The 17032-nt window shown below is 38.9% G+C and overlaps 1 protein-coding gene across 1 annotated transcript in view; it reads right to left on the bottom strand.

Annotated features, from left to right (window-relative positions):
* Positions 1-281: 281 nt before the first annotated feature.
* The window catches only part of LOC110031675 (abnormal long morphology protein 1), a 23005-nt gene continuing 6254 nt past the window's right edge, over positions 282-17032 (bottom strand). The window contains exons 7-12 of the mRNA XM_020735008.1: positions 6993-7995; positions 3141-6913; positions 2237-2371; positions 1727-1834; positions 1466-1605; positions 282-808 (exon numbers count right to left, since the gene is read on the bottom strand). Coding sequence (XP_020590667.1) covers positions 577-808; positions 1466-1605; positions 1727-1834; positions 2237-2371; positions 3141-6913; positions 6993-7995 — 5391 coding nt within the window. The 3' untranslated portion in view covers positions 282-576. The remainder of the gene's footprint in view (positions 809-1465; positions 1606-1726; positions 1835-2236; positions 2372-3140; positions 6914-6992; positions 7996-17032) is intronic.

Here is a 17032-nt window from a genome sequence, read left to right on the forward strand (position 1 = left end):
AAATTTAATTCGGTTTAACAAGTTCTCGCTCCAATTCCTCGGCTTCATATACAAAATTTAATGCGACGTAACAAGTTTGCCGGACCATTAATTTTAGTTTTAGATTTAAGAATTCTAAAATTTTTTCCAAGTTAACTAATTTAAACAAAAACACCTACGATTAAAAGCTGAGTTTTCTTTGCTATATGATGTCTTCCAGAATTTGTCAACTGGGGCAGTTTATTCGTACCTAATCATATGTTTCATCTCAAAATACCTCTTTGCGGGACTACAAAATGATATCCATCAAATGATTCAAATCAATATATTAAGTACGTTCCAAGTAACACATCTCAATATTTAAACTTGCGTTTCATACAACATAAACTACACCGCAGAAAAAAAATATTTTTCAAGCTATACATTATAAATTGCAGTCATCCTCCGGAGCCTAAAGATCAATCAGGGGGCGTTGGTAAATATCCAGCTTCTGCATCCTTATCAACAAATGCCCAAATTTTTGTAATAAACTTCGTCTGCTGAAGAGGTGGTGGCCACAGCACAAGTGAAAATTTCTGCACCAAAAAGTGCAGAAAGCTATGATTTCTTTGGTGTTCTATTTTTTAAAGACATGACTAGTTTCTGTCTCTCTCCTTCCACCTCTGCAAATCGTAGACTTAGCTGGGTGTATCTATTATGCATCTCTTGCAGTTCAGTTTCTACAGCAGCATTTCTTTTTTTGAGCCCAATCATGTCTTTTATTAATTCATTGATGTCTTTGAAACTCTGAAGTATTGACTCATCATCATTGTGTTGCTTTAGGAATGAGCTGAAGAAAATCAATGCAAAACACAATTAATTGAGGGTTCCGTCTCAATAACAGGATTGCTAAATACATAATAAAAATGGATGGGCGCGAGTAGAAATTTCATGTGGTCTCTATGACAGTCCCATAGATTGGAACTGTTGCATATAAGACACTAAATAGACTATGAAATACAACGAATCATATGCTAGACACTAACGGACCGTTTGAGATCACTTTATTTTTTGTTTTCTACTTTTTATTTTTTGTTTAGTTTTGTTTATGTTTTGATTTGAAACAACATGTTTGTTATGATATATCATGCTTAGTAGTTTTCAAAAACATTCAAAATAAATTTTAGTTGTTTTCGAGTGTTTTTAAAAACAAATTATTTTATTTTTGAAAATAAAAAAAATATGCAAAAAATACACTAAACAAATATATTTTTAAAACAAAAGCAAAAACAAAAAATACAAGTGTTACCAAACAAGCCCTAAAGATTTCAAAATATCATAAATTAATCGAAGTTGGAAAGGAGTAAATCGAAGTTTGAAAGGAGCAAATCACAACTTGAAAGCCAAAACTTAAACAACTAAAATAAATGAGTTATTATAAGGGATCAAGTTATGTGGTTCTACCAGAATGCGAGAATGAGATTACATAAATACCATCATAATTTACCTCTGGAAATGACTTCCTGATTTCTTTACTTGTAATGCTTCTGCAAGCTCGAGCTCCAAAGCCAGTACCCTCTCTAATGCATTTCCATAACTAGTGAGTTTTTTATATTTAGGGAAAATACTTCCCAATTGTTCATTTGCCTGGCGAGTAACAAGGCCATAAGATAAATTTGCAATGTTTAAAGAAATAAAACGCCCTACGTCAATGAGTTCAATATCAGGATCTAGTCCATAATATTACTCGGAGCTAAAATAACCATACCATATCTAATTGTAATAATTCTCTATGTAGATCTTGAAGATCAGCATCGAAGTGATCCTCTTCCAATTGAAGCTCAGATGACTGGTTCTGATCTCTCAACCTTTCCAACTGCATGCATGGTGAATGGTGGGTGCATCACAAAACAAGATTAGAAGTCAATCCTAACGTTTTAAGTTAAATTTTTTTCACTCCATAAATTAATATGGCTATAAACCAGTTTTCATAATTAAATTTTGTTTCACAACTGAGACATCTAGTTCACAATACAAACCATACAAGGATTTCTATTGATGGCTTCTGAACCATCATATTACTTAAAACAGAAAAATAACTAAACTATCTTCCCTAATGCTATTACATAGCTAAATTCAATTTAATGATTGCTGCTACTGTTAGCCTAAATGATAGCTCATGTGAACGCGTTAAAGCACGAGCAATAGTTTTCTCCCAACAGTAAGAACATCCACAGTGAGTCTGTGAGTAGTTTTGTTCCCCAAAATGATGACATACCTGTTTATGAAGAAGCTCCATGCCATTCATTAGTCTCTGCTGTTCCCTGAAATGTTCTTTAATATCGGCAATCTGTGTTGCATTATTTTCCAACAGAGTTGCTCGTTCTGCCACAGGTTCTTTCAAAAGATTTTTCTGTCAAATAATATGGATGTAAAGTCTAAAACAAACTTGGAAAATGCATCTACTATGAATAAAGCAGGAAGATCAAGATATACTTCTTAATACATTAGCAAAAAACCAAGTAACTAACAGTGGCGAGATCCCGAATAATGCCCTTTCAACTAAAAAAAAACAGTGGCGAGATCCCAAGAACAAAAGAAAGTAACTGAAGAGAGCATGAATTCATGAGGCCTCAAATTTAAAAGACAAGGTGCAACATCGCCTAAAGAATATTGTATGTGATATTATTTGATATGTTGTTATATATACAAAAAAAATAAAAAAATTAATAAAGCCAATGATGGTAAAAAACTTTAATGGTAGATAACTAATCAACCATTTCCTCATTTATGGACATCGTAATGTCAAAATAAATATGCTGTGGAAACCATGTAGAATTAACATATGTTGGTGAATGAAAAGATGTTATAAATCAACTAATCTACTAACATTATATTTTTCTCAAACAGAACTACAAACTTTAGAAGAAATTTTTCTGAAAATAAAAAGCACTTTTCCAAACTAAACCATATCCTACTGATTAGAATCTCCATCAGTTAAATGAATTTAAAAACATTTCATATGAGGATCTCTATCAGTTTAAATAAACTTAAAAGGAATATGACAAGATAAGCATGACTTGGAATTCACAGGAGCAATTGGCAAACAGAAGAGTAAAGGAAAAATTTAATAGCTACTAAAGTAGGATATTTTGTTTAAACTTGAATTTGATGAATCATACCGGTTTGCCAAGACTCAGGCATGTGTCTTTATTCATGCTATTTAGCTTCATATCATATACTAATCTGGATGAACTAGATTCGAGTGTCTCACTTGCAGTATATCTACCAACTTTGTTCACTTGGTCATCAGAACCAACTAAATCCTCTAGAAGTTCCCCAATTAATGTTGCATCAGGCTTATTTGCTTCATAATTCATTTCAAGTCCAGTCCCTGTAATGGATGCCATATTCTCAAGCAAGCGTTTCACCAAGTCCAGTTCTACTCTAATCTTTTCTCTTTCATCACTGGACTCTTTCAACAAATTTTGAAGCTTTAGCTTTTCTTCCTTGCAGCACTCGAGGCTAAGAAAAGTGCACTCCAGTTCAGCTTTCATTCTGTCATAAGCTTTAATCAATTCTCTCCTATCAGCCACAACAGTTTGTAATTCAGTCTCCAGCTCAGATAGTAGAATTGACATTTCTTCATTTCTTTTGGCTAGAGAAGCCTCACTTTTCTTTCTTGCCTCAATATCATCAAGAGAATTTTGCAACTTCATCAACATTTCCTCTGCATATTTTCTGGAGACAGAACACTGATTTTTAAACTCTTGAATCTTGGACTCACATTGTTCCTTAATAAATGCTATTCTTAGCGACTCCTGGACCGCAAGGGAAGATCCCTCAGACTCTCTTCTTTCACAAGCATAATGACACTCAGCATCTGCTTTGTCTTTAAGCTCTCTAAGATGGATAGAAAGATTCTTAAACTCCTCTGTCTTCAAAATCTGTTCTGAGAGTTTCCGACTGAGCTCAATGTGCTGCTCTCTTAATTTTCTCATCTCATAGTCACATTCCTCAAACAAGGCAATCTGTTTTTCTTGTTCACTTAATTTTGACATAAGAAAAACAACCATTATATCTAACTCGACTTTCGATAACAGCAGTTCATCAAAATCTTCCAACCTCAGCAGCATACTTTTTAGCATACAGATTTCATCCTCGTACTGTTGTTTCTCCTTAGCATAATTAGTTTCAGAAATTGCAGCTCTTGTCTTCAAATCTTCAAAGTCAGCCTGCTTTATGGTGTTTGCATCTATGTAGGCTAGAAGGTTTTCCTTTTCATCACAAAGGACTTCAAGTGTGTATTTTGCTGATAGGAGATCAGCTGTCAACCTTTCTCTTTCCGCCATCAATTCTGCTTCACTAACAATGTACTTTTCTAGTGAAACAATGGCATTTAAATGCTTTAAATGGAGCTCTTCAAGGACGCTTTTTGATGTCTTCTGATGCACAACAAGCTCTGCAATTTTAGAGTAGAATTGACATCTCATGTAAGTTAACTCAACATCAGCAGATATGGATTGCCCAAGTGCTGCAATCAAATGAGTTTCCAAATTAGCAACTTCAAGATTAAGTAATGAACTTTCAGCATCTATTTTTCTCTCTCTTTCTTTACAAAGCACCACATATCGCTGTGCATCTCCTTCAAGGTCTAGAACCCTTGTCCTAAGATAGCACAATTCGTCATTCTGCTCATTAAAGAATAAGAGCTGCTTACTTGTCTCCATTAATTGTAACTTAAGATCTGAGATGGAAACCTCAAGATCTTCTCTAATTTTTCTTTCAGATTGCAGTTCGACATGGGCATAATTCAAACTATCTTTCAAGCTAGAGATCTCACGTTCCAATTTCACGGATGTCTCACTGCTAGACTGGATGGAAGACAACAGGTCTCTGTTCTCCTGCATTAAATCTTTAAGCCTCAACTTAGTGTTTGCAAGCTCTTCATTAACAATGCCCTCTCTAGCAAGCAATTTTTTACTGAGAACTCTGCATTCATCAGTAGCTTGTTGCAGTTTAACTTCCAGAATGGACATATTTGACAGCAATTTTCTATTTTCCAAGATGTGCCATTCTTCAGCTTCCTTGCTAAGCCTAAGTTTTTTTACTGCATCTTCAAGCTCTATCTGTAAATTTTGAACATTGGTGCAAGAATGCTCCAGCTTTGTCGTGACATTTTCCAGCTCACAGTCAAACTTCTGTCTCATGTATAAGATATGTGATTCTCTTTCATTTAATGTACATTGAGCAATCTCTCTTTGCTCCTCTGCCACTTTCTTCTCTTGTTGGAGACTAAATAGCCTAAGAGATACTTTCTGTTGGACCTGCTCTAAGCGAGAGATTATGGCATCATAGTTCTCACTGTCTAAGTCGTCCTTTACAAATACATCATCAATAGTATCACTAATTTGCTGACTACAAAATATAACACAATTACAAAGATCCCGCAACTTGTCTTGCAGATAAGTGGCACCTTTTTGGAGATCAGAGTTCAAAGAGCACTTTTTCTCATATTGTTCCTTTAGTGATTTCAGTTCATCGATTAAGGAGTTAATCTTAATTTGAAGATAGTCTCTTTGTGATTTTTCTTCTTTCAGCATATTTTTAAGTTCAATATTTTCAGAAGCACATGCCATATACATGCTTTCAGAAACTTCAGAGTCTGATATCAAGCTCTGGCAATCTACCAATTTCTGCACAAGAAAACTGTTCTCGTCTAAAGTGTCATTTAGTTTTGCTTCCATAATACGATGTTTCGATGCTAACTCATTATATCTAGATATGCATTTTGCTTCAGCCTCCCTTGATATCCTAGACTCCTCCAAGGCAGCATGCATCCCAAGGGTCAGAAATTCCTTATCATTTGTACAATGTCTTAGTTCCTCTTGAAGTTCAACTACCTTCCCAATCATGTGGCCAATCCCAGGAAATATCTCACGTAATGTTTCTTGTAAAATTTGTGCATAAACTTCCCAATGCGTGTAAAGCAAAACTACTTCTGAAAGTTCAGTCTCGGAAGTTGTGTGGAGCTGTTTTAGCACATCAAATGACATTTCAGAATTGTCAAATACTTGAGAATGATTGATGGGCTTTTGGATAATCAAATTGTAAAGATAACTGCTCCTGAGTTTTTCCATCAATGAATTATGGGAAAGCGACGGATCCTTTCTCTCCTGCATGAAATCATGTATAGAAGCAGCTGAGGATAAATCATTCAACTTTAATGCATTAGCTGAAGCATCTGGTTCTTCAATGGCATGGAATTGTGTAGCCATGGATAAACCAGTTTGAGAGGTGCCTTTTTTTTCCTCTTTGGAAGAAAAATTGCCAAGCATTCGATGATTGTGATCGCCATTTGTCAGAGAAATGTCATGCTGAATTTCAGCAAGAGCTAATTTCTGTTGTTTTTGGTTGGGAGAAAACAGCCATTCACCTCTATGCCACAGAGGCATCTCCTCTGAATGTTCATCAGGATGCTGTTCGGTAGCATCAGCAAGTGCTTGCTTTGCAAGGCACTGATTTGCCTCATACATTGACAGAACTTGGAAGGAAAGCAGTTCAAGGTCTTTCTGCAATCGGTCAACTGCTATGGCATAGTTCCACCGAACCCTTTTCAGCATTGTCTCAGAGGAAATAGCTCTCTTTTCAAGTTCTTTTATAAGAGATTCTAAGTTATGCCGGTCTTCGGCAAATCTGATTAGCTGACCATTCAATTCTTCATGTAATTTTTCGGTTTGATTTTGAAGATTAGAAATCGTATAAAAGCAAGATGAGTGCTCAGCCCTAAGGTTTTCCAGCTGACTTGATGTTTGATTGTGTCCGTCTTCAAGTTCATGAATAAGTGCTTCATAGTAACACTCCATTTGTGTAATCCTCCTAGCAAGATTTCTATTCTCAGCCTTTAAGACATCCAATTGTTCTGAAAGTTCAAAAACTTTCTTGTCCTTAATGTCTGTATCAACAACAATTTCCATTAAAAGGCTGCTAACCAAAGAAAAAAACTTGGTGATCATTTAAGCACAGAAACATACCTTCTGAATGATGAAAATCAGCAGAACATCTTACAGCGCCCTGTCCTTGAACATGTTCAGATGCTGAAACCAATGAATATTGATCATTTGTTGTCTCAATTTGACTAACGGGTTCTACAGACAATTCCTGGACGATACTTTGTTTAAGATTCTGAATTAAGCTGCCTAGATCATTAAATTCAGAATAGATATAATCAAATTCATTGCCATTATGCCCACAGCATGCCTTATTTTGAATCAGCTGAGCTTTACATTCGATGAGAAAAATTCCTTGAAGCAACTTGGACTGAAAATCAAAGGATAGGTTGCTGTGCTCTGCATCAAGTGCACTGTCGGTAGATTCAGCTTCTGATTTAAGTGTATTCCCAAATGAAGCCTTCTCTAGGATGCATTTTCTTCTAGAAGTACGCTGAGAAGCTGAAGCTACCTTTAGTTCATCAAGATCATTTTTGAATTTCCAATACTCAGATTTTAGTATGTTGAATTCTCTGGCCAGCTTCTCTCCCGAAGAAAGCTCCATGGCAAGTTGTTGAGCTAAATGTTGTGTTTCAGAAGATAATTCATCAGACAAGATTTGTAATGAACTTGCTTCTGATTTAAGCTGTAAAACTGCTGACTCGGCTGCTTGAACTCTTGCAATGAGTCTATCACTATCTTCAAAATTAGAAGCTAAATCATTATCAATCGAGTAGTCCGAACTCCAACCATGACTCCAATCATTGCTAAGCTGGCTTGAAAGCCGCTTGTAATTGTGCTCTCCTTTCCCTGTGCCTGAACTATGAGCAGGTGTAAATCCGACTACATCACCCGAGGCCCTGCTCCTCAGACCATTGAGTTCAGTTAAGCCTGAAAAATCATTCTTTTCAGCGTATAAACTTTCTGAGGTGTATGATGAACCATCAACTCCAGCAGCTGAATCTTCATAATCTTCATTCAACTCACCCACCTCCTCAAGGGAAGGAAGCCCTGCAGAATCGCCCTTGAAACTGACCCTTGCATTAATCTATTTGAATGGCATTATTAACATGTAAGTAATAACAGGAGTACATTATTCAAAAAGAAATCTTGAAATAAAGAAGCTTATCCCAGTGTAAGTGCTTCTGGATATTTAAGTAATAACTGCTTCTGTATAGTAATGATACCACCAAAGAGAAAGTGATATACCAGCATAGCCAACTAGAGAGCAGTGAATTTTGAATTCACACTTGAATAAAGCTTTCAAACAAAATTAGTTAACTGTTACAAAAATTGGTTGCTTAGATGATAAAATATTAAATCTGAGAAAGCAAAACATTCAATTCAAGGAAAAAAAGAAAGGTGAAAATATCAAAATTTTGAAGCAAGTTTGTATGGTGCTTGCAGATGTTGGAAAAACTGGAAAAATTGCAGTGTCTGAAGTATAGACAAACAATGCTGGTTATAATTGGAAGTGTACAAAAATGATGAAATTTTGGGAATTTTTTAAATTCTTTTGTTGTGAAGCGGCTGTGGCATGGCATTGTAACCTTGCTGATTGTAGGTAAAGCGGACAGATGGATTAGGATTGTTTTGCTTTTTTAGATTTGTTTTACTAGATCCATATTTGATAATATGAAACATCATGAAAAAAAAAAAATGATCCTGAGCTCCCATAAACCACAGGAAAGAAAGGAAGTGACGATAGAAGCGTAAAGCAGGTGTGGTGGAACAAAGAAATGGGGTTCATTTGCAAAAAAAAAAAAAAAACAAAAAACAAAATATTGTGGTTGAGTTGCGTAAATCTTGTTGATATTTTCTTGTTGGAAATGAATAATGACAGGATTCAGCCTTGCAAGCGTAGTTCAAGACCCTAGAAACATTGGTTGAGTTGCGTAAATCTCGTTGATATTTTCTTGATGGAAATGAATAATGAGAGTGTTATTTTGACCCCAATTATTGAACTAAGATAAAAGGATACTTTTATAATGTGGTACCGCTCACCTACCACATCTTAACTACCGCTCACCTACCTCCCATCTACCACTCTTTTGCTTCTATAAATAGAAAGGGTGTGAGGCTTAGGAGAGAGCAAGAGAAGAAATCTTAAGCTACCACAAAGGAGGAGAGAATAGCTAGAGAGCTAGAGGAGTTCAGTATCTTGAGGCCTTGTATCAAGGTGTCGCTTGAGAGGGAGGCTATAGAAGGAAAATGAGAGCTCATCTCTATGGATAAACTATGTATTCTCCGTTTCTTTTGTCTTAGTGAACTATTTGATTGATTCCCTCCCGTGGACGTAGATCCAGTTGGATCGAACCACGTAAACGATCTGTGTTTGCTTGTGTTCTTTGCGTCTCATTTCTATGCCAGAAAGTACATATCTCACAACAATTGGCGCCGTCTATGGGAAAATTCATACTTCTTGGCTAGAGGTGTCCGCGTAAAGGTGTTCGCGGCCAGCGACAAAGAAGAGGAGTTCGACATTCACGAATAGAGGAGCAAGTGGATCGCGTCGCAGGCAGCTGAATCGCGACAGATTCAGTGAGCAGTGGAAGCTTTGATCAACTGAATTTGCACCGCAGGTTGTGCAGTTCGGCGAGACGGAGGAGAGACAGTCTCCGAGCGAGGGCTAAAAATTTGCGACAGAGCTGCCAACAGAGGATTTCGAAGCAGGAGTTCGGTCTTGCGAGTAGCTTGGCCAGAGGGAAGAGGCGGAGATCGCGTAGAGAAGGGTTCGGGGAGTTCCCTGTTCGGGAGTTCGCGAAACAGGAGGACCTGAGCAGTTTGGCGAGACGCAACAGCTCTGGAGAGGCAGTTATTCCAGTGCGAGAGGCAGAAGAGGAATTCTTGTTTGTTCCGCTGGAAATAGAGGAGTGCCTGCGGGAAGGAGGCGGGAGCACAGAACAAGAAATTTTTCTCTGGTGAACATGTGTGATCTCTGTCAGTAGGTATCAGAGCTCTCCGTTCGGTTGGTGAAGGCAGTGGAGTTCACGGGGAGAATGTAAGAAATTTGGTGAGAATTTCTTGGACAGCAAGAGGTTAAAAGACAGGTTTAGGCTGAAAACTTTTAGTTGCTATACAATAATACAACATTTTGGTGATTTCAGCCTAGTTCTTGAAAGGACAACAAATAGAATTCATTGGAAGAAATCCTAGCCACGACTACGAGTTCCGTCAAATTCGACATTGAGAAATTCAACGGGAAGAACGACTTCGGCCTGTGGAGAGTAAAGATGAGAGCTCTATTGGTTCAGGAGGGTGTTGCAGAAGCCTTGCAAGGGTCGGCGACATTGCCGACCGACATGACCGAGAAGGAGACATACTGGACAAGGCCCACAGTTTGATAATCCTGAGCTTGGGCGACAAAGTTCTGAGGGAGGTATCGAGGGAGACAACGACTCAAGCACTTTGGGCCAAACTCGAGGTACTCTACCTGACAAAGTCTCTGGCTAATAGGCTCTTTTTGAAGCAGCGCCTATACTCCTTCAAAATGCATGAAGACAAATCAGTCTCAAAGCAGATCGACGAGTTCAACAAGATCATCGACGACCTCGAGAACATCGACGGCAAGATGGGCGATGAGGACAAGACATTGCTATTGCTAAACTTTATTCCTAAGAGCTACGAGCATTTCAAGAATGCGATGTTCTATGAAAGGGTGCAGACTATTACTCTGGAGGAGGTTCAATCTCTGATTAGAGCCAAAGAACTTCAGAGGAAGCATGACAGGACAAGGAAGTCAGCGGAGACAGTCTTATTGTCAGAGGAAGATCAGACATGAAAGATTCAAGAAATGGTCAGTACAGATCAAGTTCAAGCAAGGATGGCGGGAATCAGTCATCAAGGGGATCTTTCAAGTGCTATTATTATCACAAGGACGGTCATTTCAAGAGGAACTGCCCAAACAGAAAGAATAAGTACCAAGAAGAGCCAGAAGAATCAGGAGAAGCAAGCGTAGTCTTTGATGACTACGATTCTGCTGAGGCCCTGATGATCACAGAATTTGAATCCAATAAGGAGTGAATCCTCAACTCAGGGTGTTCTTTCCACATGTGTCCTCACAAAGACTGGTTCGAAACACTGCAACAGGAAAATGATGGGTCCGTTCTACTGAGAGACAATAAAGCTCACAGGGTTGTTGGAGTGAATCAATCAGGATAAGAATGTTTGATGGAGTTGAACGAGTACTGAAAAATGTCAGGTACGTACCAGAGCTCAAAAGAAATCTGATTTCTTTAAGTACGCTGGAGTCAAGCGGATGCTCGTTCAAGGCAGCAGGTAGAATTCATTGGAAGAAATCCTAGCCAAGAGTACGAGTTCCGACAAATTTGACATCGAGAAATTCAACGAGAAGAACGACTTCGGCCTGTAGAGAGTAAAGATGAGAGCTCTATTGGTTCAGCAGGGCGTTGCAGAAGTTTGCGGAAGCCTTGCAAGGGTCGGTGGCATTGCCGGCCGACATGACCGAGAAGGATAAGATCAGCATACTGGACATGACCCACAGTTTGATAATCCTGAGCTTGGGCGACAAAGTTCTGAGGAAGGTGTCGAGGGAGACAACGACTCAAGCACTTTGGGCCAAACTCGAGGTACTCTACCTGACAAAGTCTCTGGCTAATAGGCTCTTTTTGAAGCAGCGCCTATACTCCTTCAAAATGAATGAAGACAAAAGCAGATCGACGAGTTCAACAAGATCATCGACGACCTCGAGAACATCAACGTCAAGATGGACGATGAAGACAAGACATTACTGTTGCTAAACTTTATTCCTAAGAGCTACGAGCATTTCAAGGATGTGATGCTCTATGAAATGGTGCAGACTATTACTCTGGAGGAGGTTCAATCTCTGATTAGAGCCAAAGAACTTCAGAAGAAGCATGACAGGGACAAGGAAGTCAGCGGAGACAGTCTTATTGTCAGAGAAAGATCAGACAGGAAAGATTCAAGAAATGGTCAGTACAGATCAAGTTCAAGCAAGGATGGCGGGAATCAGTCATCAAGGGAATCTTTCAAGTGTTATTATTGTCACAAGGACGGACATTTCAAAAGGAACTGCCCAAACAGAAAGAATAAGTACCAAGAAAAGCCAGAAGAATCAGGAGAAGCAAGCGTAGCCTTTGATCACTACGATTCTGCTGAGGCCCTGGTGATAACAGAATCTGAATCCAATAAGGAGTGGATCCTCGACTCAGGGTGTTCTTTCCACATGTGTCCTCACAAAGACTGGTTCGAGACACTGTAACAGGAAAATGATGGGTCCGTTCTACTGGGAGACAATAAAGCTCACAGGGTTGTTGGAAGTGAATCAATCAGGATAAGGATGTTTGATGGAGTTGAACAAGTACTGAAAAATATCAGATACGTACCAGAGCTCAAAAGAAATCTGATTTCTTTAGGTACGCTGGAGTCAAGCAGATGCTCGTTCAAGGTAGAGAATGGCTGCATCAAAGTAACCAAAGGCCATCGTGTCGTCATACAAGGAGTCAGGAAAAAGGGGTTGTACTCTCTTATCAGAAGAACCGTGATTGCTAAGTCCATGTACTGTTTGGACTTAGCAAACTCAAGCAAGGGCTGAGGGCCTCTCAGGGGCCAGGTGGAGGGAATCTTTACCTCGAAGCTTCTCAATTAAAGGTCAAAGTGGAGAATTATTATTTTGACCCCCAATTGTTGAACTAAGGTAAAATGACACTTTTGTAATGTGATACCGCTCACCTACCACATCTCACCTCACCTACCGCTCACCTCACCTACTTTCCACCTACCACTCTCTTGCTTCTATAAATAAAGAGGGTGTGAGAATTAGGAGAGCAAGAGAAGAGATCTTAAGCTACCACAAAGGAGGAGAGAATAGCTAGAGAGCTAAAGAGGAGAAAAACATCTTGAGGCCTTGTATCAAGGTGTCGCTTGAGAGGGAGGCCATAGAAGAAAGATGAGGGCTCATATCTATATATAAACTATGTATTCTCCATTTCTTTTGTCTTAGTGAACTATTTGATTGATTCCCTCCCGTGGACGTAGATCCAGTTGGATCGAACAACATAAGCGATTTGTGTTTGCTTGTGTTCTTTGCATCTCATTTCTATGTCAGGAAGTACATATCTCACAACAGAGAGATTTTACCCATCCAAACCTGGTACATAACCCTAGAAAGCGCAAGGCTCTATTCGTCCATGAGGCAAATCAAAAGTGCAATAAATATGAGACTAACAAATCTTCATTGTAGTGATACACAAAAAACTTGAAGCTCAACGCATTTATTGCATAAAACTTCCTTCTCCAAAAAATAAACTCCAAGAGATCCACCAGGCTAAAAAACTTAATTTGTTCAAAGACGCCCCTTAGCTGCCCGACATCAACTAAAACCTAATCCATATTGCCATTCATCAGTTTGGCTGCACCAGTTTGTTACAAGTGTTTAGGATCAACTTTATTGCAATGTTTACTTGTGGCAAGGAAAATTAATCAATGAAAAATTATCAATTGCCTTGTATATTAGCTATGTTTAATAACGATGAAGTTGTATAAGCTTGTAGCTAGCATGAATTGCTCAACTCCCAAGCCGTGTTTCACAGAAACAAACAATCAATATTGCAATTAAAAGAAAAGTTGAAAGCTGGAAATAAAGAGCGTTGATGATAAAATTTAAGATAGAAAAGAGGCACATTGGGAAAAAATAAATATAATTCAGAAAACAATATTAAAAAAACAAAAATCGGTTGAAAGTAGGCCTTTTCTGAAATTAAAGTTTCATGACACATGGAGGAAAAATGTTCCCATACAAAATAGAGATGCTACGTTTTAGAAGAGTAAGATTTGATTTGCAAATTAAAGTACTAAGAAGTGTAGTTTATGATGTGGGGGCTTGCGGCTGAACCGGGGTTCAGCAAAAAGTAGTCGGTGCAGTCTCCCTGCTCAAGGGGAGAGTTCTCCCCACCCCCTCCTCTTAGTTATCTTTTATTACAATTAGGCTTTGTTTTGTGTTAAAGTTTAGTTTTGATGAGATTTCTCTTTGGACACCAGCCGGCGCACCCTTTTCTTTTTTTAGAGTTGTATCTGACAGCGAGAAAGTGCTCCGGCTGTAACTCATCCGAAATGGTATGTATCTTGTCCTTTCTCTTTGCTACCATTTTCCCCGTTTTCCCTACCGTCACCATCCAACCGCTCCGCTATTCTTGTTTCATAATCTGCGGCCTAACCAATTGTACTGCAACTCTACAACGATCCACTATTCCAGCCTTCCTGCTGGGCTGCATGCCAACTTTGCCATCATGCTGGGCCAAAACCACTTCCTACTCATTTCCTACTCCCGACAGGCTCATTTACTACTCCCTATTGCTGCCTCCAACCCGCAAATCCCCCCACCCCCCGTCCAGCAGTTAGTCACTCTTCCGTCACTTATCCCCTCCAATTCAACAGCAGACCCTGATGTTGCTGCACTCCACACCAGCCACCTGCCACTGTTGCAACCTTCAATCCATTACCCACCTGTTGTGCAGATAGCGTTCACCACCATCATTCTCGCCCTAGGATGTCTTTTATGCTTTGTATTTATCCTATTGTCGATAGTTTTTATTTGTAACCCTAATGAATTTCAACAATAATAATTGTCTTTACATTGTGGTTTGGGTTAACTCTGGTAACAATTGGTATCAAAACTAGCTTAACTCCAATCCTATCCTAGGGTTTCTAGCATCTATTTTTCTCCACTAAAATTTGTTTTTCTATTCTCAAACCACGGCTAAACTTAAACCTAACCCTAATCTTCCCCTACTAATTTTCAAAATCAGCAAATTAAAATCAATTTTTTTCACCCTCTTTTACTTCTCAACTCTAAACTCTAGCCATACCACTAAGAAGATACATGCCCGAGCTTACTAGGAAAGAGATGTAGCAAGAGATCCGCCGACTTCAACGGATGCTTGCGGACATTGAGAATGAAACCCCGAGGATGATTAGCCTTGACCGTAATCTGGAGAGTCTAAGGGGAGAATGAGAGAATTTGGAGATGAAACAGAAGATATAGTATCAGCTCCTACCAGATTACTACAAATAGAATGTTCAAACCATAGTTTCAGAAGTGGAGATAGCACATCACCAAGTGACCACCACATTTTACAGGCAGAGTTCAACCTCAGTATCTTACAACCATAATTCACCTAGGAGAACAACCAAGACGATAACGTCAGAAGAAAAATTGGAACCAATCCACATCCCTGAATCTGTAAAAGTCAGAAGTGTTGCAACTGCCACAGATTTGGGTAAGTTGAATCAGACTGTACAATTAGAATGGTGATCAGTTTCACTGAGCAGGGCGTTCTTGAAAAATTAATAATGACACAGTAAACACTGAAAACAATGAAGGCACAGAAAAATGACCAGTTTCCAATTGAGGATGAAAAGATGAACATAGTTCTAGTTGAGTTTGTGGGAAAGACTCCAACTGACTTCACGAAGAGTATCCAAGGCGGTCTTGAGTTTGAGGAACTGATACCAAAAACATGACAACCCCAGATAAGCGAAATTTAGATCATTCAAATCTATAGACTCATTTCTAAACTCCCTCTATTGAGGGAGGTCCAGTACATCAGAAATGTGGCCCTTTTGGGTCATGATTGGAAGATTATATGGAGTTATTTAGATGTTAGATTCAATTTAGCATGATACCCATCATCAGATGTCTAGACAGGAGGGGTAAGCCCCAGCCTTCAAATCTGTCTTAGGAGCTTGATGGGGAAGAAAATTTGTCAATGAAATCCTAAGTCCTATCAGTGAAGAAGAGGACTCTCCTGAGTGGTTGCTAGTAAGCGTGGTGCAACCTGTCACAAATTTCACCCCATAATTAATTTTCGATCACATATTGGTTTATTAGCTAAATTCCGCTAAGTACAAAAAGTGAAAGAAGAATGTTCTAGATTTAAGAATTCAAATGTTACATTGCGGGAACCTATATCTATACACAACTCCAACTCAGGATGTGTCAAGAGATAATGCATATTTGTTCAATCAAGACGTGTTGTGGAATGACAACACCTACATGATCAACCTATCAGGGGACTACATTATCTCTGCTACATTCAACGTGGCAAACTTGACTCTGTGCTACGAGAAGCTAGAAGCTTAGACGAATGAATGAAGCTCCCCCAACCCCAATAGAATGACGCAATGCGGTTGGGGCTAAATCGGCCCCAACCAGTTCAGCAAGAAGCTGTCGGTTTAATAGGAAGGCTGAAATGGCCAAATCCTGCTTAGGGTTTGGAGTGTTGCCGCCCAAGTTGAGTTTGTGGGAGAGACTCCAACTGACTTCACGAATAGTATCCAAGATAGTCTTGAGTTCGAGGAACTGATACCAAAGACATGACAACCCCAGATAAGAGAAAATTAGATCATTCAAATCTATAGGACTTATTTCTAAGTTTCCTCTATTGAGGGAGGTTCAGTACATCAGAAATGTGGTACTTTTGTGCATGACTGGAAGATTATATGGAGTTATTCAGATGTTAGATTCAGTTCAGCATAATACCCATCATCAGATGTCCAGACAAGAGGGGTGAACCCCAGCCTTAACTATCTTAGGAGCTTGATGAGGAAGAAAATTCTTCAATGAGATCCAAGTTCTATTAGTGAAGAAGATGACTCTCCTGAGTGGTTGCTAGTGAGAGTGGTGTAACCCGTCACAGATTTTACCCCAGAATTGATTTCCAATCACATACTGGTTTATCAACTACATTCTACTAAGTACGAGAAGTGAAAGAAGAATGATCTAGATTTAAGGATTCAAGAGTTACATTGCGGGAACCTATATGTATATATAACTCAAACTCAGGATGTGTCAAGAGATGATGCATATTTATTATATCAAGATGTGTTGTGGAATGACAACACCTACATGATGAACTATCAGGGGACTACAATATCTCTGCTACCTTCAACATGGCAAACTTGACTCTGTGCTACAAGGAGCTAGAAGTTTCGATGAATGAAATTGAAGCTCCCCCAATTTCGATAGACTGAAGTAAAGCGATTGGTGCTGAATCGGCCCCAATTAGTTCAGCAAGAAGCTTTCGGTTCAATAGGAATGCTGAACC

The sequence above is a fragment of the Phalaenopsis equestris genome, unplaced genomic scaffold (genome assembly GCF_001263595.1).
Source record: "Phalaenopsis equestris unplaced genomic scaffold, ASM126359v1 Scaffold000002, whole genome shotgun sequence".
In the NCBI taxonomy this organism is placed as follows: Eukaryota; Viridiplantae; Streptophyta; class Magnoliopsida; order Asparagales; family Orchidaceae; genus Phalaenopsis; species Phalaenopsis equestris.